Genomic DNA, 20928 nt, shown 5'->3' on the forward strand with positions numbered 1-20928 from the left:
CATTCTTTGGACCTGCAATACAGTCTACAGCAAGGGCATCTCAATTGCATGCCCATATTGTCTGGACACCTTGTGCTCAAGCAGAGGTGGCACCAACACCTGCAAGAGAGTTTGTGATTGTACAGCATGTGGCAAAACTCACAATAATTTTTCACACCAACCAAAAATAGGTTTGCAGAGTTGGAAAATGAAGAAGGGGCTCAGCAGGTGGTCACTGAAGGTGGAAGGGCAAGGAAGAAGAGAAGAGCAGCTAGTCCTATAGGAAAAGGGGAAGAGTCAATGGAGACTACACCAAATATGAGGCCCAGGAGGATACAGGATGGGTTGAAGAGGATTACAAGGGAGAACAGGAATGGAAAGAACTTGCAGCCAGAGGGAACAGGGGAAAGACTGGAGAATAGCACCATCACCAGGAAAAGGCAGGTCTACGTGAGCACGGAACTCCTTACTGAGAAGAATAGACAGTCCTGTAATCAGAGCTGATGCAAAGAATAGAAGGGTGTGCTGTCTTCCAGGTGCTAAGATACGGGATGTAGACCTGAGGTTGAAAAGGATCCTAAAGGGAGCGGAAAAAATCCACTAATTATCCTTCATGTGGGAACAAATGATACCGATAGATTCTCGCTGGAATGTATCAAGGGAGACTATGCCAGGCTGGGGAAGATGCTTAGGGAAATCGAGGCTCAGGTGATCTTCAGTGGGATTCTGTCTGTTCCTAGAGAAAGGCAACAAAGGCTTGATAAGATTATGACTATCAACAGATGGCTCAGGCAGTGGTGCTATAAGGAGGGCTTTGGGATGTATGGCCACTCGGAGGCATTCATAGATAGAGGACTGTTCTCTCGGGATGGACTTCATCTGAGTAGGGAAGGAAATAGACTTCTAGGATGGAGGTTGGCACAACTGATTAAGATAGCTTTAAACTAGGAATTTGGGGGCGATGGTTGGGAGATGTCCAGTTATTCTCCACACCAGATTTTAGCATTGAGAGGGAAGAAAACAAAGTAAGGAAGGATACAGCCGTGGGTAGGAGAATGGACATAAGGAGGAAGGGCAGTGTGGATACCAGTCTAATAGGTCACATTGGCTGCAGAATGTCCGTGCCTAATCGGGTAAAGAATGTGAGCGAGGCCAAACAGCAAAAATTAAGATGTTTGTACACCAATGCGAGGAGCCTAGGTAACAAAATGGAGGATCTAGAGCTTCTGGTGCAGGAAGTGAAACCAGATATTCTAGGGAGAACAGAAACATGGTGGAATAGTAGTCAGGACTGGACTACAGCTATTGAAGGGTATGTGCTGTTTAGGAAAGACCGAAATAAAGCAAAGGTGGTGGAGTAGCATTGTCTATCAATGATGAGGTAGAATGTAAAGAAATAAGAAGCGATGGAATGGATAAGACAGAGTCCGTCTGGGCAAAAATCACATTGGGGAAGAAAACTATTAGAGCCTCCCCTGTGATAGTGCTTGGGGCGTGCTATAGACCGCCAGGATCTAATTTGGATATGGACAGAGCCCTCTTTAATGTTTTTAATGAAGTAAATACTAATGGAAACTGCGTGATCATGGGAGACTTCAACTTCCCAGATTTAGACTGGAGGACAAGTGCTAGTAATAATAATAGGGCTCAGATTTTCCTAGATGCGATAGCTGATGGATTCCTTCATCAAGTAGTTGCTGAACCGACTAGAGGAGATGCCATTTTATATTTGGTTTTGGTGAGTAGGGAGGACCTCATAGACTAAATGGTTGTAAGGGACAAGCTTGATTCAGGTTTCAGAGTAACAGCTGTGTTAGTCTGTATTCGCAAAAAGAAAAGGAGTACTTGTGGCACCTTAGAGACTAACCAATTTATTTGAGCATGAGCTTTCGTGAGCTACAGCTCAAATGATCATGAGCTAATTCAGTTCAAACTGAACGGAAGGTTAAACAAAAATAAATCTGCGACTAGGGTTTTTGATTTCAAAAGGGCTGACTTTCAAAAATTAAGGAAATTAGTTAGGGAAGTGGATTGGACTGAAGAATTTATGGATCTAAAGGCAGAGGAGGCCTGGGATTACTTTAAGTCAAAGCTGAAGAAGCTATCGGAAGCCTGCATCCCAAGAAAGGAGAAAAAAATTCTTAGGCTGGAGTTGTAGACCAAGCATCTCAGAGAGGTGATTAAGAAAAAGCAGAACGCATACAGGGAGTGGAAGATGGGAGAGATCAGCAAGGAAAGCTACCTTATTGAGGTCAGAACATGTAGGGATGAGAAAGGCTAAAAGTCAAGTAGAGTTGGACCTTGCAAAGGGAATTAAAACCAACAGTAAAAGGTTCTATAGCCATATAAATAAGAAGAAAACAAAGAAAGAAGAAGTGGGACCGCTAAACACTGGGGATGGAGTGGAGGTTAAGGATAATCTAGGCATGGCCCAATATCTAAACAAATACTTTAATAAGGCTAATGAGGATCTTAGGGATAATGGTAGCATGACAAATGGGAATGAGGATATGGAGGTAGATATTACCATATCTGAGGTAGAAGTGAAACTTGAACAGCTTAATGGGACTAAATCGGGGGGCCCAGATAATCTTCATCCAAGAATATTAAAGGAATTGGCACACGAAATTGCAAGCCCATTAGCAAGAATTTTTAATGAATCTGTAAACTTAGGGGTTGTACTGTATGACTGGAGAATTGTTAACACAGTTCCTATTTATAAGAAAGGGGAAAAAAAGTGATCCAGGTAACTACGGGCCTGTTAGTTTGACATCTGTAGTATGCAAGGTTTTGGAAAAAATTTTGAAGGAGAAAGTAGTTAAGGACATTGAGGTCAATGGTAAATGGGACAAAATACAACATGGTTTTACAAAAGGTAGATCGTGCCAAACCAACCTGATCTCCTTCTTTGAGAAACTAACAGATTTTTTAGACAAAGGAAACGCAGTGGATCTAATTTGCCTAGATTTCAGTAAGGCATTTGATACGATGCCACATAGGAAATTATTAGTTAAATTGGAAAAGATGGGGATCAATATGAAAATTGAAAGGTGGATAAGGAATTGGTTAAAGGGAGACTATAGCGGGTCATACTGAAAGGTGAACTGTCAGGCTGGAGGGAGGTTACCAGTGGAGTTCCTCAGGGATCGGTTTTGGGACCAATCTTATTTAATCTTTTTATTACTGACCTCAGCACAAAAAGTGGGAATGTGCTAATAAAGTTTGCAGATGACAAAGCTGGGAGGTATTGCCATCATACAGGAGGATCTGGATGACCTTGTAAACTGGAGTAATAGTAATAGGATGAAATTTAATAGTGAGAAGTGTAAAGTCATGTATATAGGGATTAATAACAAGAATTTTAGTTATAAGCTGGGAACCCATCAATTAGAAGTAACGGAGGAGGAGAAGGACCTTGGAGTATTGGTTGATCACGGGATGACTATGAGCCGCCAATGTGATATGGCCGTGAAAAAAGCTAATGCAGTCTTGGGATGCATCAGGCGAGGTATTTCCTGTTGAGATAAGGAGGTGTTAGTACCATTATACAAGGCACTGGTGAGACCTCACCTGGAATACTGTGTGCAGTTCTGGTCTCCCATATTTAAGAAGGATGAATTCAAACTGGAACAGGTACAGAGAAGGGCTACTAGGATGATCCGAGGAATGGAAAACTTGTTTTATGAAAGGAGACTCAAGGAGCTTGGCTTGTTTAGCCTAACCAAAAGAAGGTTGAGGGGAGATACGATTGCTCTCTATAAATATATTAGAGGGATAAATACCGAAAAGGGAGAGGAATTATTTAAGCTCAGTACCAATGTGGACACAAGAACAAATGGATATAAACTGGCCATCGGGAAGTTTAGACTTGAAATTAGACAAAGGTTTCTAACCATCGGAGGAGTGAAGTTCTGGAATAGCCTTCCAAGGGAAGCAGTGGGGGCAAAAGACCTATCTGGCTTCAAGATTAAACACGGTAAGTTTATGGAGGAGATGGTATGATGGGATAACATGATTTTGGCAATTAATTGATCTTTAAATATTCATGGTAAATAGGTCCAACGGCCTGTGATGGGATGTTAGATGGGGTGGGATCTGAGTTACTACAGAGAATTCTTTCCTGGGTATCTGGCTGGTGAATCTTGCCCATATGCTCAGGGTTCAGCTGATCACCATATTTAGGGTCGGGAAGGAATTTTCCTCCAGGGCAGATTGGAAGAGGCCCTGGGGGGTTTTCGCCTTCCTCTGTAGCATGGGGCACGGGTCACTTGCTGGAGGATTCTCTGCACCTTGAAGTCTTTAAACCATGATTTGAGGACTTCAATAGTTCAGACATAGGTAAGAGGTTTATCGCAGGAGTGGGTGGGTGAGATTCTGTGGCCTGCATAATGCAGGAGGTCAAACTAGATGATCATGATGGTCCCTTCTGACCTTAATACCTATGAATCTATGAACTTTTTGGCATCCAGAGCCCCATAATAATGCTCATCGTGCAGCAAGCTGAAAAAAAGTTTTGGGATACACCAGGTCCTGTTTTTTGTTTTTTTGGTTTTTCTTAAAAAACACTCCCTTTTCTCCACATAAAGCACCACTTATTGGCTGACCGGTAAATGCGGTTCAAACAATGCTATGTCACTGAGCATAATCTTTTTTTGATCTGACCACCCGATTTTCTCTTGCAGCTTTCTCCCCCATCTAACAATTCTGTAGGTTTACTGTCGGACACGATGGCCAAGAGGATACCCACAAAACACAGATTAATATCATTGTAATTCAGGTCTACTAACTTCTCTTTTTACTGATGATTTGACTATTGAAGTTAGAATTTAAAACTCTACGGCCACCACCGCTCATGTTTTTAATTGTCACAAAGAGACATAACATCCCATTGACATGTATCTATTACTCTATAGAAGTTTAGCAGCCTGATTTAAGAAATCTTCAGCAGATGGATTATCCCTAGTTCTTACTGAAAACAAAGGGTTATTTTAATTATACCTCTAAACATAACTGGACAAAATAATCTGGGGCTAGCCTACCGTTAACGTCATCAACAAACAACTAACCTGCCAGGTTGAACCTATTCACTCAAGATTGACAAAATGAAATTCCTCACAATATACCTCATGCCGAAAATCTAGGTAATTCCTGTTGCCAGCTTCTTCCTATACACATCTGTTTGGGGGTCTGCATTTTCTGGTGTTTGGGGGGTCCTCTACAGAACCATCAGGTGCGTCTTATACATCAGTGTTTCCCAACTGGTGTGCATGGCACACTGGTGTGTCGTAAGGTCCGAACAGATGTATTGCTTAATTTTTTGAAAGACTACATGTGAGAACAAAAAAACCTTCCTTTAATGAGTGTCGGAGCTGGATTGTTTTCTGTACTTTTGCTCTCTGGGATGAGGCCCCTTTCAAATATTATGCATGTGTCACATTCCATCTCTCAAAGCTTGGTTAAGATAGTCAGTTTGAGTCCTGTAGAGTGGGGGCAGGGAAGGAAGGGTGAGGGAGCCGCCTTCTGATTGACCATCTGCCTCACTGCCCTACCTCCTCCAGGGGCAGAGCAACCAATCATAGCTCAACCTCCCTCTCCTCCCCTCTCCCTTCCTGAGAGCAATGGGTCTGCTTCTCTGCCCCTCCCCCTACCATCTGCAGCCGCTGTCCAGGGACAGGGGGAAAAGCCCCTGGAACCATAGGTGCCAACTTTCCCCGGTGCTGGTGGGTCCTTGCTCCCCCCCCGCCCCGCTGCCCTGACTCCACCCTCATTCCAACCCTTTCCCCAAAGTCCCTGCCCGAACTCCGCCCCCTTCCTGCCCCATTGGACCCCTTCCCCAAATCCCTGCCCTGGCCCCGCCTCTTCCCTGAGCACGCCGCGTTCCCCCTCCTCCCTCCCAGCACTTGACACGTGAAACAGCTGTTTTGCGGCGCAAGTGCTGGGAGCTAGGGAGGAAAAGTGGGCACGCAGTGCACTCAGGGGCGGAGGTGAGCTGCAGGGGGCAGGGCAGGGTGCTGCCGGTGGGTGCAGAGCACCCACCAATTTTTCCCTGTGGGTGCTCCAGCCCCAGAGCACCTATGGAGTTGGCACCTATGCCTGGAACTCCCCCCACACCCTCCAGGTTTGGGAGGGGGGGAAGAACCCCAGGAGAAGCAGAGATGAGATGGGAGGCTGAACTGGGAGTGGGGGTGGTGGAGAACCCATCTTTTGAGGTTAGCAATACTCTGAGTGGGACTTAATTATATTGCATTTAAAAACACTGGAGAAAGTTATACACACTTGCGAAGACCACTTTGGGAATGAGAAGAAACAATTAATTATTAATTGCTTGTCATCCCTAATCTCAAGTGCACATCACTTTCTCCCCAAGCATGCTTTTGCCCAGAGTTCTTGTATTTAATGTTAGTTTATGTTAGTTAGTTAAACGTTAGTTAGCTTTAATGTTAGTTTCCACTGTTGAAAATGTTAATTCTGGCACAATAGACAGATCGCGATCTAATGTTAGCTGCTATGTTTGTTTAGATTTTAACCCTACTAGCCTCATTCTGGATTGGCTCATGAACATGGATTCACCAAGGCCAAGTCATGCCTGACTAACCTGATTGTCTTCTATGAGATAACTGGGTCTGTGGATATGGGGAAAGTGGTGGACGAGGTATACCTTGACTTCAGCAAAGCTTTCGATACGGTCTCCCACAGTATTCTTGCCAGCAGGTTAAAAAAAGTACGGATTGGTTGAATGGACTATAAGGTGGATAGAAAGCTGGCTAGATCATTGGACTCAATGGGTAGTGATCAACAGCTCGATGTCTAGTTGGCAGCCAGTATCAAGTGGAGGGCCCCAGGGGTGGGTCCTGGGGCCAGTTTTGTTCAACATCTTCATTAATGATCTGGATGATGGGATGGATTGCACCCTCAGCAAATTCACAGATGACACTAAGCTGTGGGGAGAGGTAGATATGCTGAAGGGTAGGGATAGGGTCCGGAGTGACCTACACAAATTGGAGGATTGGGCCAAAAGAAATCTGATGAGGTTCAACAAGGACAAGTGCAGAGTCCTGCACTTAGGAAGGACGAATCCCATGAACTCCTATAGCCTGGAGACCGACTGGCTAAGAGGCAGTTCTGCAGAAAAGGACCTGGGGATTACAGTGGACAAGATTACAGTGGATGGGGATCTGGGAGGCAGTGACCATGAGTTGGTTGAGTTCAGGATCCTGACACAGGGAAGAAAGGTAAGCAGCACGATACGGACCCTGGACTTCAGGAAAGCAGACTTCGACTCCCTCAGGGAACGGATGGCCAGGATCCCCTGGGGGACTAACTTGAAGGGGAAAGGAGTCCAGGAGAGCTGGCTGTATTTCAAGGAATCCCTGTTGAGGTTACAGGGACAAACCATCCCGATGAGTCGAAAGAATAGTAAATATGGCAGGCGACCAGCTTGGCTTAATGGTGAAATCTTAGCGGATCTTAAACATAAAAAAGAAGCTTACAAGAAGTGGAAGGTTGGACATATGACCAGGGAAGAGTATAAAAATATTGCTCGGGCATGTAGGAATGTTATCAGGAGGGCCAAATCGCACCTGGAGCTGCAGCTAGCCAGAGATGTCAAGAGTAACAAGAAGGGTTTCTTCAGGTATGTTGGCAACAAGAAGAAAGCCAAGGAATGTGTGGGCCCCTTACTGAATGAGGGAGGCAAACTAGTGACAAGAGGATGTGGAAAAAGCTAATGTACTCAATGCTTTTTTTGCCTCTGTTTTCACTAACAAGGTTAGCTCCCAGACTGCTACGCTGGGCATCACAAAATGGGGAAGAGATGGACAGCCCTCTGTGGAGATAGAGGTGGTTAGGGACTATTTAGAAAAGCTGGATGTGCACAAGTCCATGGGGCCGGATGAGTTGCATCCGAGAGTGCTGAAGGAACTGGCGGCTGTGATTGCAGAGCCATTGGCCATTATCTTTGAAAACTCGTGGCGAACCGGGGAAGTCCCGGATGACTGGAAAAAGGCTAATGTAGTGCCAATCTTTAAAAAAGGGAAGAAGGAGGATCCTGGGAACTACAGGCCAGTCAGCCTCACTTCAGTCCCTGGAAAAATCATGGAGCAGGTCCTCAAAGAATCAATCCTGAAGCACTTGCATGAGAGGAAAGTGATCAGGAACAGCCAGCATGGATTCACCAAGGGAAGGTCATGCCTGACTAATCTAATCGCCTTCTATGATGAGATTACTGGTTCTGTGGATGAAGGGAAAGCAGTGGATGTATTGTTTCTTGACTTTAGCAAAGCTTTTGACACGGTCTCCCACAGTATTCTTGTCAGCAAGTTAAGGAAGTATGGGCTGGATGAATGCACTACAAGGTGGGTAGAAAGCTGGCTAGATTGTCGGGCTCAACGGGTAGTGATCAATGGCTCCATGTCTAGTTGGCAGCCGGTATCAAGTGGAGTGCCCCAAGGGTCGGTCCTGGGGCCGGTTTTGTTCAATATCTTCATAAATGATCTGGAGGATGGTGTGGATTGCACTCTCAGCAAATTTGCAGATACTAAACTGGGAGGAGTGGTAGATACGCTGGGGGGGAGGGATAGGATACAGAAGGACCTAGACAAATTGGAGGATTGGGCCAAAAGAAATCTGATGAGGTTCAATAAGGATAAGTGCAGGGTCCTGCACTTAGGACGGAAGAACCCAATGCACAGCTACAGACTAGGGACCGAATGGCTAGGCAGCAGTTCTGCGGAAAAGGACCTAGGGGTGACAGTGGACGAGAAGCTGGATATGAGTCAGCAGTGTGCCCTTGTTGCCAAGAAGGCCAATGGCATTTTGGGATGTATAAGTAGGGGCATAGCGAGCAGATCGAGGGACGTGATCGTTCCCCTCTATTCGACATTGGTGAGGCCTCATCTGGAGTACTGTGTCCAGTTTTGGGCCCCACACTTCAAGAAGGATGTGGATAAATTGGAGAGAGTCCAGCGAAGGGCAACAAAAATGATTAGGGGTCTGGAACACATGACTTATGAGGAGAGGCTGAGGGAGCTGGGATTGTTTAGCCTGCAGAAGAGAAGAATGAGGGGGGATTTGATAGCTGCTTTCAACTACCTGAAAGGGGGTTCCAAAGAGGATGGCTCTAGACTGTTCTCAATGGTAGCAGATGACAGAATGAGGAGTAATGGTCTCAAGCTGCAGTGGGGGAGGTTTAGATTGGATATTAGGAAAAACTTTTTCACTAAGAGGGTGGTGAAACACTGGAATGCGTTACCTAGGAGGTGGTAGAATCTCCTTCCTTAGAGGTTTTTAAGGTCAGGCTTGACAAAGCCCTGGCTGGGATGATTTAACTGGGAATTGGTCCTGCTTCGAGCAGGGGGTTGGACTAGATGACCTTCTGGGGTCCCTTCCAACCCTTATATTCTATGATTCTAAGCTGGATATGAGTCAACAGTGTGCCCTTGTTGCCAAGAAGGCTAATGGTATATTGGGCTGCATTAGTAGAAGCATTGCCAGCAGATAGAGGAAAGTGATTATTCCCCTCTATTCAGCATTGGTGAGGCTACATCTGGAGTACTGCGTCCAGTTTTGGGCCCTCCCACTACAGAAAGAATATGGACACATTAGAGAGAGTCCTGAGGTCCCTTCCAACCCTAATCTTTTATGATTCTATGAATATTCATGAGACAAAATTAAGAGTAACCTATGATAGAAGCAATGTTATGCTATGTTCATGTGAACTTGACGTTAGTGGAGTCTCATGATGGTCAGTTGAGCATGAGCTTTCGTGAGCTACAGCTCACTTCATCGGACGCATACCGTGGAAACTGCAGAAGACATTATATACACACAGAGACCATGAAACAATACCTCCTCCCACCCCACTGTCCTGCTGGTAATAGCTTATCTAAAGTGATCAAGTTGGGCCATTTCCAGCACAAATCCAGGTTCTCTCACTCCCTCACCCCCCCTCCAAAAACCACACACACAAACTCACTCTCCTGCTAGTAATAGCTTATCCAAAGTGACCACTCTCTCTACAATGTGCATGATCATCAAGTTGGGCCATTTCCAGCACAAATCCAGGTTTTCTCACCCTCCGCCCCCCCACACACAAACTCACTCTCCCGCTGGTAATAGCCCATCCAAAGTGACCACTCTCTTCACAATGTGTATGATAATCAAGGTGGGCCATTTCCTGCACGAATCCAGGTTCTCTCACCCCCTCACCCCCCTCCAAAAACCACACACACAAACTCACTCTCCTGCTGGTAATAGCTTATCCATCCGTCAGACTGATGACTGACTGTGCAACTGTTTCTGACAAAGCACTGGAAGCAAGCTACATGGTCACTGAGCTTGTAGCAGAGGCAAAAAACCACATACAGTCACAGAGACATTAATTTTACCAGCATGCAAAGAAACTGTCAGAGTAATATTAGGCGCATATGCAAGGAAATTGAAAAATTTCCCCTTTCAGAAAACACGATAAGTTGCTGCGTTGACGACATGGCAGGTGATACTGATATGGTGCTCTGTGGGACTCTAAGGTCTAGCTGCCTTTCCTACACCTCAACCAGACACCTCAACATGTCAGTTTGCTCCCCCATAAGCTGCTACATCTCCTCTTGCGTGTTACGCTCTTGTTCCCTGATTGCTTTTTGGCCCTCTTGGGTAGGCGGTGTGAGGGCACACCTGGGAAAATTTTGTAGTGTGGAAACTCTTGGCACATAAACAGGCTTTTCTGGGAAGCACCCTTTTGTGGCTGCACTGGCCACCACTGTATCCCAATTGTTTACCTCAAATTAAACAGTAACCACAACTGCATTTAACCCCTGTAGTGTTATTACAAGTGTGCACTCACCATAGGTGCCTTCCTCGCCATCACAGTCCCACACCAGTGGGTCCTGGGAGGGGACTGGCCACAGAGTTAGGAAAAGGTCCTGGCTGTCGGTGAGAATAGATCCTCCACTTGCCTGCTGTGCATTATTCTCCTCCTCCTCTTCCTCATCAACAATGTCCTCCTTGTTGTTGCCCACGGCCACTTGTGTCCCCCGGGAGGTTTCCACGAAGCGTGTTGCAGTCCTGGTGGGGTGCCCGCCTAGAATCACATGCAGCTGCCCATAGAAGCGGCACGTCTGTGGCTCCACACCAGAGCGACTGTTCGCCTCCCTTGTCTTCTGGTACTTGCCTGAGCTCCTTTATTTTCACAGGGCACTGCTGTGTGCCCCTGGTGCAGTCTTTGTCCCCCAGGCCCTGTGCGATTTTGGCATCAATGTCAGCATTTCTTCTGCTGGTTCAGAGTTCTGCCTGCACGGACTCTTCTTCCCACACAGTACTCAGATCCAGTATCTCCTGTATGCTCCATGCTGGAGCACGTTTGCGTACTTGGGCAGCCATGGTCAGCTGTGGTGGTGAGCTCTCCACGCTGATCAAACAGGAAATTGAATTCAAAAGTTCCTGGGGCTTTTCCCGTTTACCTGGCTGAAGTGCAGTGGAGTTGAAAGTGCTGTCCAGAGGGGACACATTGGAGCACTCTGGGACACCTCCCGGAGGCCAAACAAGTTGAAATACACTGTACTGTGTCTACACTACCCCTACTTCAACCTGGGAAGGTCGAAACTAGCGCTACTCCTCTCGTTGAGGTGGAGTACAGGCAATTTTAAAAGCCCTTTAGGTCGGCAGGAAGGGCTCTGTAATGTAGACAAGCTAATTATAAATTCGACCCAATGCGGGGAATGTCGATCTAATGACACAGTGTAGACCAGCTCTATGTGAGAGTCACCACGGCCCCATAAGTGCCCAAGGCCGCTCCAGCCTCCCTATTTTCAGACATGACAGTTTGACAGCCTCCACTAGGGGGCATCGCTTTTTGTTTTTTTCTCATCACCTGTTTAACCTTTTAAAAAAAAATTGCAAGCATCCTTGATGATATCTTTTTGACGGCCATCTGTTTATCCTCCAAACACTGACCTCCCTTTTGTTTACCCCTCAGTTTCCCCTTGAGGATGTCCCTTTTACCTGTACCCCTTTCCATGACTAGTCTTGTCGGCTCAGAACCAGAGAAACCCTCTGAAAAACTGAAGTATTTTTCTAAGTCAGCCACAAGAGCTTTTGTATTTTGATGTAGTTCCAGTCAGTTTCTTTTAGAAACTCTGAGGATAAACCGGCCATCAGCTTTCTGAACAAAGCATCGTGTTTTTCCCAAATCCTTTTAGAATACTGGAGGGCTGTGCCTAGCTTATTAAGAGAATAGTTCATAACAATTTTCAGATACTTCATAAGGAGATACCCCTGCATTGCATAGGTTTTCAGTTCTTGTTTTTTATTCACAACCCCTAAAGCACTTGCTCCAGGTTTGTGACTGTGTTTTTTCACTCACAGTTTTCTCAGGGCTTGGTGTGGTGTCGACTACTCAGGAACTGGAGTTGTGTTAGCATTATTGCTCTTTTACTGTAATCTTTTCTGTTGTTCTTCGGTTTGACGTATCTGAGCTTTGAACAGTCCTGATGCTCCATGTGTGCTCTGCTGCTGTTTGCTGTTTCAGTGCTGTTGTTAAAGGTCTCAGAGCAGATTCCTGGTTCTTTGTTGGTTCTGTAGATGGTATCTCTGTAGCTCTGACTAGGGCATCATCAAGAGAGTACCACAAGCCTGTTTAGGAAAACAGAAATACTCCAATTTAGCATTAAACAAAACATTTTACAGAATTCACATACACACAGACAAACAAAAAATCCTTAACTCTATAATCTCACCAAAACCCACCCATGCCTTTGTATTTGCATAAAAGCAAAACTGTTTAAGCAACCAAAATATATTTACTTGGGTGCAAATGTGTGTCAGTTGTTGATGCTGGAGAATTTTCCTTTTCAGTGGTCTCCTTTTTCTTCTGAGCTTGTTCATATTCCAGTCTAAGGGTCGCTCTTGGTTTGACTGTATTGCGTGGGGACAACATTATTACAAGAACATATGGAACAGTGTTGTAAAATTTAAAAATGAAATATTAATTAGTGTGTTTTTCTTCTATTTAAAGGTCTGACCTTTACAATATTCATTTCAGACTGTAAAACAAACACCCACACACATACACAGGTTTTGGTTTGTTTCTATCTCTAGTGTTTCTCCAATACATAGACATTTTTAATACAGGCACATTTCCCCCATGCACCCAAAACAAAGTTTGCAACAAAATACTTTTTTTAAAAAAAACCCATACCTGTCTTCTGCCTATACCCCTAAATCATAAACAACAATTTAAGCATCAAAACTAACTTTTTAAAATACCAATTTTAAAAACAATGTTTAAAAGGCAATTGCAGAAATTTACCTTCCATCACAGGGTAAAGGGATACTGGCATATGGTTAGTCTGTTTCCCCCCATGGGTATTTGGGCCTTTGGGTTAAAAAGCAAGCAAAAATTTTAGTTAGTATTATTCCCAAATACCCCAAACCCCTATACAACCTGTTTAATACAAGGTTTTTTAAAAAATTATTATTATAGTATTAAGTATAGTATTAAGCACACATATATAAAATGGGGTTTTACCTGGCCCTGGTAAAATACAGCTTGAAGTCGCTGTTTCCAACTGAACAGGTCACACTGCAATGAAGACATCTATCATTATTAGTAAGGAAGAGTAACATTATATAGTACATATTTTCAGAGTTAAAATACAAGCAACATACCTCGTTTTGCAGTCCAGCTACAGCCCATTCTGTTCAAGACGGTTTCCATTATAAGAAGACGGTCTCTAGAAAAGCTCAGGTTTTTTTTTAATCAACCTAACTCTTTGTTTCAAACAAACTTCAATGTCTGTAGTTAGCAGGTTGATTTCATCACTACAGCTCTTAATTAATAGATACATAAGGAATGTGCGCACCCCTTTCTAAACATTCCCTTTTGTGATCTGTGGATGAAAATTAAATTGTCTGTACAACTGGGACATTTTTGCTAATTTTTACTTAAAATCAATTTTTTTGTTTCAACAAAAAATGGAGCACTATAGGACTTCTTACAGTATTAAACAGTAAATCACCATACACAACAATCCTTAATGTTACTGTTGCCTCTCTTGAGTGGGAGCCTTGCAGATATCAATGAATGTCTTAGTTTTTTTGTTTTTGTTTCTTTTCATTTTAAACATGTTTCTTTTGTACTTAAAGTTCTGCTTTGTTTTTAAATAAAAACAGATGTAGCACAACCAGAGTAAACAACCTACAATGTTGGCTTTTAAATGTTACAGCACATTCTTATGTTATGAATGTGGTGGAGGTTTGTGAACTCTTCCATTTTGGGTTAGACCATTGTTTGTTTGTTTAATATATTATTTTTAAACTTTTAATGATTGAGTTACTGGAAAGACAGCCCCACAGCATTGTACAACCCCCTGATTAATATTAATCCGTACTTCCTACCCCCCTTATTGTGGATGAATGCTCATCAAACCTCATTACTGATCACATTTCCAATTCCAACAGGACCGAATATCTTTAACCCCGATAGAACATGAAGAAAACCTGGGCGTGTGATTGTGTTGGACAGCGATAGGCTCCACACAACCCCGTTTTTTCAGTAGGTTCTGGTTAAACTGATGCAGTTCAATGGCGTTGAGTCAGCTCATTTGTACTCACATTGCGAACGTCCATGTTTTATACAGAATATCAGAGTGTTTTAGCTTTATTTTAAACATGATTTTGTTTTCTTTCCACTGAATTCTACTACTTGCACTTCAGCTTTCTGATGTAAATAGGTCTCTTTTCTTAATGACACAATAACTGGGTTCTCACAAACTATTTTTATTTAAAAGACATACAGCCCTTGAAAACAAACAGAGATGCCCCACCAAAACTTTCATGCTATTTAAAGGCCATGCAGACCTTTTACATTGCCAAGTTTTATTATATCACATGCTTGTCCCTCACCATTCTCTAATTTAATCCTTTTAGATTTCTTACCATTAGTCTTTCCCCTAAGCAGGGTTCTGTAACTTTTTGTGTTGAGCAGGTGATCAAGATAATGCACTAAGTGGGTATCTTTCAGCTTGGTAATATTGTTTAAGTCACTGTCAGCATCTCGAGTGCTTTGCACAGCATTTACCAAGGTCATCCCTTCCGCTAAATTTTCTTGGGTTACACACAGACACTGCATTGCATAACCTATGGCAATAAGAGTGTTCAATAAGCTTTCCAAAAACAGGTCAGCACACAGGGCCTGGAGCTTGCAGTTTCTATCCTCTGACGTCCAAGTCACACAGTCATGATGCCACTGGCCTGGCTCGTCTACAACATAGCCCTCACAATCTTCAAAAGCGTCTCCCTAAGACAGTGACTAAGGACAGCATAGACAGAAACACATACAATAAACCACATTGCTCTTTTACACTCACAATATGGCACTGGCTCAGTTACTTCTATGCCAAGGGCCTTCTTTAAATCCATACAGCCATTATCCTCTTCACACTCGGTCTCCTCTTGAACAAGTTGTCTTGGTGCTGAACAAAACCAACTTGAGCCTGATTCCCCTTCGCTCTCTGATGCGAAGCTGTCCAGGGCCTCTGGGTCCTCTAGAAAGGCGGCAGCGAGATTTTCAGAAAAGAAACAGGTGCACTGGGTTTAGAGTTATGCAGGTCGGCTCCTAGCCCATTATACCCAATCCTCAACTGCCAGTTTTTACAGTCTATTTACCTAAGCAATGTCATCTCCGTTCACCTTGTCCAACTGCAGTGAACCACTGTCGCCCTCCTCTACAGGGGCAGATGCTGGGCGTTCATGATGCTCGTCAGTCTGCCTCACAAGCACTTGGGTCTTGGGGTCGGGTTCCAGTGCATCCATCAATGGCTGGGCCAAAGGGCTCCCCTCGGCAGCTCCTACCACCTCCTCAGAACGGTCATTGATGTAGCACAGTCTCTGCAGATGACTATGGACCCTCCAAGCTCAAACGAATTCCATGGTTCTCATGGGGGTGATGGCGGAGGCCATGTTTCCCCGTAGCATTTCCAGAAATCTGAAAAACAAGCTCTTGAAACAAGATGGCCTCCTCCACAGACAATGGGCTTCCAGGAGTGGTGCTGCTGACTGGCCAACCATTGAACTCCAGAGATCGAGAGTTCCGGCCTAGGCCCTTGTGCTAGACCTGTTCTGATTAGTATACATTTCCTTTCCAGGAGGGACTATGCTGACTATTAGAGGGTGGTGGGAGAAGTTCTTCAAGGGGTCACATGACCCTCTTCCAGAAAGGTCTCCCCACAGCTGAACTTGCCTTGATTGGTCAAATCTACTCTCGGGGAGCTCCAACAGGGCTGAAACCCACTCTGATTAATTGACGATGGGGGGAAGGGTTCCTAGCAGGGTCACATGCCACCCCTTGCTTCGAGTCATGCGTCAGTCTCAACTCCGCAAGTAATACCACAGGAGGAGGGGCACAGGTGGGTGGGACCTTAGGAGTCGGGGTGCAGTCACTGTTTGCTGTACCCCTAGACTACTCTCCTGGTTAACCACTCAATGGTACTTCTGTGACTGGCTCATGGAAGGGTGGAAATGTCTGGAGGAGGAATAGCAAGAGAGTCTCTGAGGACAGGAAACATAGGACCCAACCTCCGATTCGGAAGACGATGATTCTCCTGCCGCTAACCACAGAGGTGCAGTTTCAGATAGTGCCAGCAACCAGTGCCAAAGTGGAGAGGCCCACAGAGAGGACAGTACGAAAGACTGAGCCATCAAGGGTAAATGAGGCTGGCACGGTACTGAGTGTTGTACCAATCCTGCTGGTTCTCCCATGTCCAGCAACACCTCTTGTACTGCCAGCGATACTGTCCCCAACAGGGCCAGGAGGTCCCTGGCAGCCGTAAATGCCGCCGGCATGGTTGGTACCAAGATAGCAAGAGTGCAGTGTGGTGCCACAGATGTGGAAGGAGCTCCTTCTGGCTCCAGACTCGATGAAACCTGCCCACGTGCTGGAGTCAACGGTACCATCTTCTGTTGTACAGAAGCAGTTTGGGCTTAGACTGCACTCTCCACTTAGCCCCCTGCCCAGCAGATTTCTGTGTCAAGCCTCTCCCACTTTCAGCAGTCTCAGGACTCAGGTACATAGGAGGCACACTCCTCACCAATGCTGAGGCACTCAGTGCCAAGTCTGACCAGCCTGGCTCAGATGGAGGTCTCAAGACCACCTCGATAAGTAGAAACTTTCTTCTACAAGGTTTAAAAGTCCCTGCAAATTTGGCAATGCCCTCCAATCTGAGCTTCCCCAAGGCACTTCAAGCACCTTGAGTGCAGGTTGCTCACAGGCATAGCCTTACTGCAGGAAACACAGGGCTTGAAGCTTGTTAACAGGGGCATCCCTTGGCACCAGGAGACAAACGAAACCCTGAGATCGTTAAAAAAAATTCTAACTAATTAAATCCTAATAACCTTAATAACACTATTTACAATACAAGAAAAAACAGCCCACTAAGAGAACTTGCAAATGCAAGAAGAGCCGTTCCAGCAACCAACCCAGGCAGTAAGAAGGAACTTGCGGGGTGGGGGCTCAGAGTCAGCTGCATGCTTTACACAGATGCCAGCAGTGTGTGGCAGCAGAAGGTGCTTGAGCCGCCCTGACAGCTACCACTGAGCGAAGAAATGTCTGGTGATCGTGCGTAGGGCACACACAAACCAAGAGAGAAATGCACACTTGCAATCACTCGAAGAAGAACAGGGAATTCAGGCCACACCTACTGAATGGGGAACTTTATAATGGAAAGCATAGACTCTGAAAGGGATCATAGCAGACAAGCAGCTCACCATGAACTCCCAGTGTGATGCTGTGGCAAAAAGGGCTAATGGGAACTTTGGCTATATAAAAAAAGAGAGGAGTGAGAATGAGCAGGGAGGTGATTTTTACATCTGTATATGGCATTGGTGAGACTGAGCCGAGAATAATGCATCCAGTTCTGGTATCCATATTTTAAACAGGATGTTGAAAAATTGGAGAGAGTGCCAAAAAAGACCCACAAAAATTATTCAAGAGCTGGGGAAAAATGCCTTATAGGGAGAGACTTAAAAAGCTCAAATTGTTTAGCTTATCCAAAAGAAGATTGCAAGGTGACTTGACTATGGTGTATAATTATCACCTTATGGAGAAAATACCAGATGCTAGAGACTTCTTAAAGCTAGTGGAGAAGGGCAGAACAAGAACCAATGGCTGGATGCTGAAGCCAGAAAAATTCAGATTGGAAATAAGGCCCAAATGTTTAACAGCAATGGTGACCCAAGGGAAGTGGTGGAGTCTTCTGTGATGCTGACAGACAAGATAGCTCAGGCCAAAGTCCCAATGTCTCAGCTGAATACTGACATAGCTGAAACCAGCTTTTGGCTTACCCATGTGTTAGTATTGTTAACTAGGTATTAGAATGATAAGAATGTGTTTAGACTTCATTGAATGCTTGTGAGTTGCAGCCCCTCCCCACCCCCCGCTCTGATCTGGTCCCATCTGCAGTGGCATCCTCACCCAACTCCTAGCCCCGCCCCTGGCCCTGGCCCCAGCCTCCGGCCCAACTGCTGCTCCGCTCCCAGACCCGCCCCTGCCCTTAGCCATGTCTGCTGGCTGCGGCTCTGTCCCTGGCCTTGGGGCAGGGCTGGGAGTGTAGCCACACCTGGCCGTGGGCCCAGCTGCCAGCCCCCACCACGGCCTGTCTGCGGTTCCGCTCCCACCCCCAGCCCCTGGCCCCAGCCTCAGCTCTCTTACCCCATGTCTCTCTCTCACGGCCACAGCTCCGAGGGGCACAGACAAGGGCACGGGGGGCATGGCCCCCCAATGTTTGGAGACCACTGCTTTAGATAAAACACCAGTGACGGGGTTCAGTGCAGGGGGCTGGACAGGAGTCTCTGGCTGTGCTATCGCAGGTCAGCCTAGGGGGCCTAATGGCCCTGTCTGGCCTTCAACTCTAAGTTTATGCCAGGGTCAGACTGAGAAAGGGCAGGCCAAGGGTGTGAAAGACTCAAAGCCTTCAGCCTCCTTTTCCCTGCCTCACCTTCATGACGTTGCTGACGAACGCTGTGACCTCCTCCTGCACGATGGAGACCAGGTTTTGGCAGGTCAGGAGGTTCACCAGCTGGGCCAGGCTGCCCAGCCTCTGCATCCAGAACTCGGCCTCCTTCAGCCTCCTCTCCAGGTCCCTGTGGTGGACTCTCTGCTGATACAGGGACTCCTTGGTGATGTAGAGCTTGTAGCTCTGCACTTGGGTCTGCAGCCCATGCACCATCTTGTAGGTGTCATCCCGCACCTGCAAGGACATGGACACATGGGGGCTGAGAAAGGCAGGTTCCCTGCACAGACCCATTTCCCCGTCAGTGCTCAGGGTGGGATGGGGAAGGAGTGAAGGGAGCTGCCCAAATCTCTCCCAGCTATGGAGCTCCACATTATTGCAGGAGACTCTTTCTTGCTGCTCTGGGATGGAGAAAGAGGGTCCTAAAAGGTCTCTGATAGAAACATCAGGCATGGCGGAAGCACTGTTCCCTGATTTGACTGGGGAACACAACCCTGAGAGTTCCCAGAGCTTTCCTAGCCAAACCAGGACCCTAAAAGCCTTGAATTGTAGGGTCCATAGGGCAGGCGTGGAGCTTCAATGGAAGAGGAGGACCTGTGGAGGGGAACTCCCAGGTACTCCTCTCCCAGCACTGGAAGAGCATTATAGGGAGCAGGGCAGGAGCACTGGCTGTGGGGTTGTGGAGCTCCTGGGCAGGGGCACCGGCCGCGGGGTTGTGGAGCTCCTGGCCATTCCCCGCCGGAGCTGTAGGGAGCCGGGCAGGGGCACCGGCCGCGGGGTTGTGGAGCTCCTGGCCATTCCCCGCCGGAGCTGTAGGGAGCCGGGCAGGGGCACCGGCCGCGGGGTTGTGGAGCTCCTGGCCATTCCCCGCCGGAGCTGTAGGGAGCCGGGCAGGGGCACCGGCCGCGGGGTTGTGGAGCTCCTGGCCATTCCCCGCAGGAGCTGTAGGGAGCCGGGCAGGGGCACCGGCCGCGAGTGGAGCTCCCGTCAGAGGGCACTGTAGGGAGCAGGGCAGGAGCACTGATTGTGGAGCTACTGGTACTGCAGTTCTGACCCCTCCCAGCAGGGGGCACTCCAGGAGAGAAGCCAAGGGGCACTGGGAGTACAGGTCTCCCTGATGCTCCAACCCTGCCTTACCAGCTCGAGAATGGCTGAGCAGAGGGTGAGGAACCTCTTGAGCAGGCCTCGGGCACGGCCATTCTCTTGGGCCAGGGCCTGCTGTAGCTCCGGGAAGGTGTAGCATTTGGAGTCATCCTGGGGCAGCCAGTGTACAGATCTTAGCTCCTGCAGGAGTCTAGAAGGAAGCAGGATCCATCAGGCAGGGCCATAGGAACAGCCAGCCTCACCTGGGCACTCAGCCCCAGACAGTCGAGGATAGGACCAGGAGTGTAGAAGCCGGAGAGTCCCTCCTGGGGTCCAGTCCAGTAACCCTGAGCTCACTGGCTGGGGCCTCAGCCCTTCATCCCCAAGGCTCTGCTCACAGCACCACTGAAGCAAATGTCCCCTGTGAGCCTGAAGGGAGTCAGGAGTGTGAAGACAACTGGCCCCTGAAGGGAAGAGCCCCACAGAAGCTCCTCAGGCCCCTGCTTGGGGAGAAAGCACTCAGTGAGGACCACTGGAGAACCTAAAGAGGCGGGGGGGAGGGGGTGCGTGTGCTCTGTCTTCTGCATAACCCAGGATAAAGGGTATCAGGTATATTTAGGACAAAGAGGTGAAAGGTAAGCATTACTGAATGTTGTAGCATTAGCATGTTAACAATAAACCGGCTGAGCCTATGTGTATGATCTTGATGCTGCTGTTTTGAAAATAACTGCAGAGTTTCGACACTAATGTCTCTGAAAGATAGCAGATGCCACAAGACAAACATTGCTAGTCAGGGTGAAATGTTCGAGACTTGCTTCAGGAAACCACCTGTTACTACCATGCTAAGGTGATGTAAATATTAATG

At 46.6% G+C, this 20928-nt stretch overlaps 1 protein-coding gene across 1 annotated transcript in view; it reads right to left on the reverse strand.

Annotated features, from left to right (window-relative positions):
- Nucleotides 1-20928, reverse strand: part of DNHD1 (dynein heavy chain domain 1) — a 171281-nt gene that overhangs the window by 141107 nt on the left and 9246 nt on the right. The window contains exons 6-7 of the mRNA XM_075125455.1: nucleotides 20118-20274; nucleotides 18966-19217 (exon numbers count right to left, since the gene is read on the reverse strand). Of these exons, the coding sequence (XP_074981556.1) occupies nucleotides 18966-19217; nucleotides 20118-20274 (409 nt within the window). The remainder of the gene's footprint in view (nucleotides 1-18965; nucleotides 19218-20117; nucleotides 20275-20928) is intronic.

The sequence above is a fragment of the Caretta caretta genome, chromosome 1 (genome assembly GCF_965140235.1).
Source record: "Caretta caretta isolate rCarCar2 chromosome 1, rCarCar1.hap1, whole genome shotgun sequence".
Lineage (NCBI taxonomy): Eukaryota > Metazoa > Chordata > Testudines > Cheloniidae > Caretta > Caretta caretta.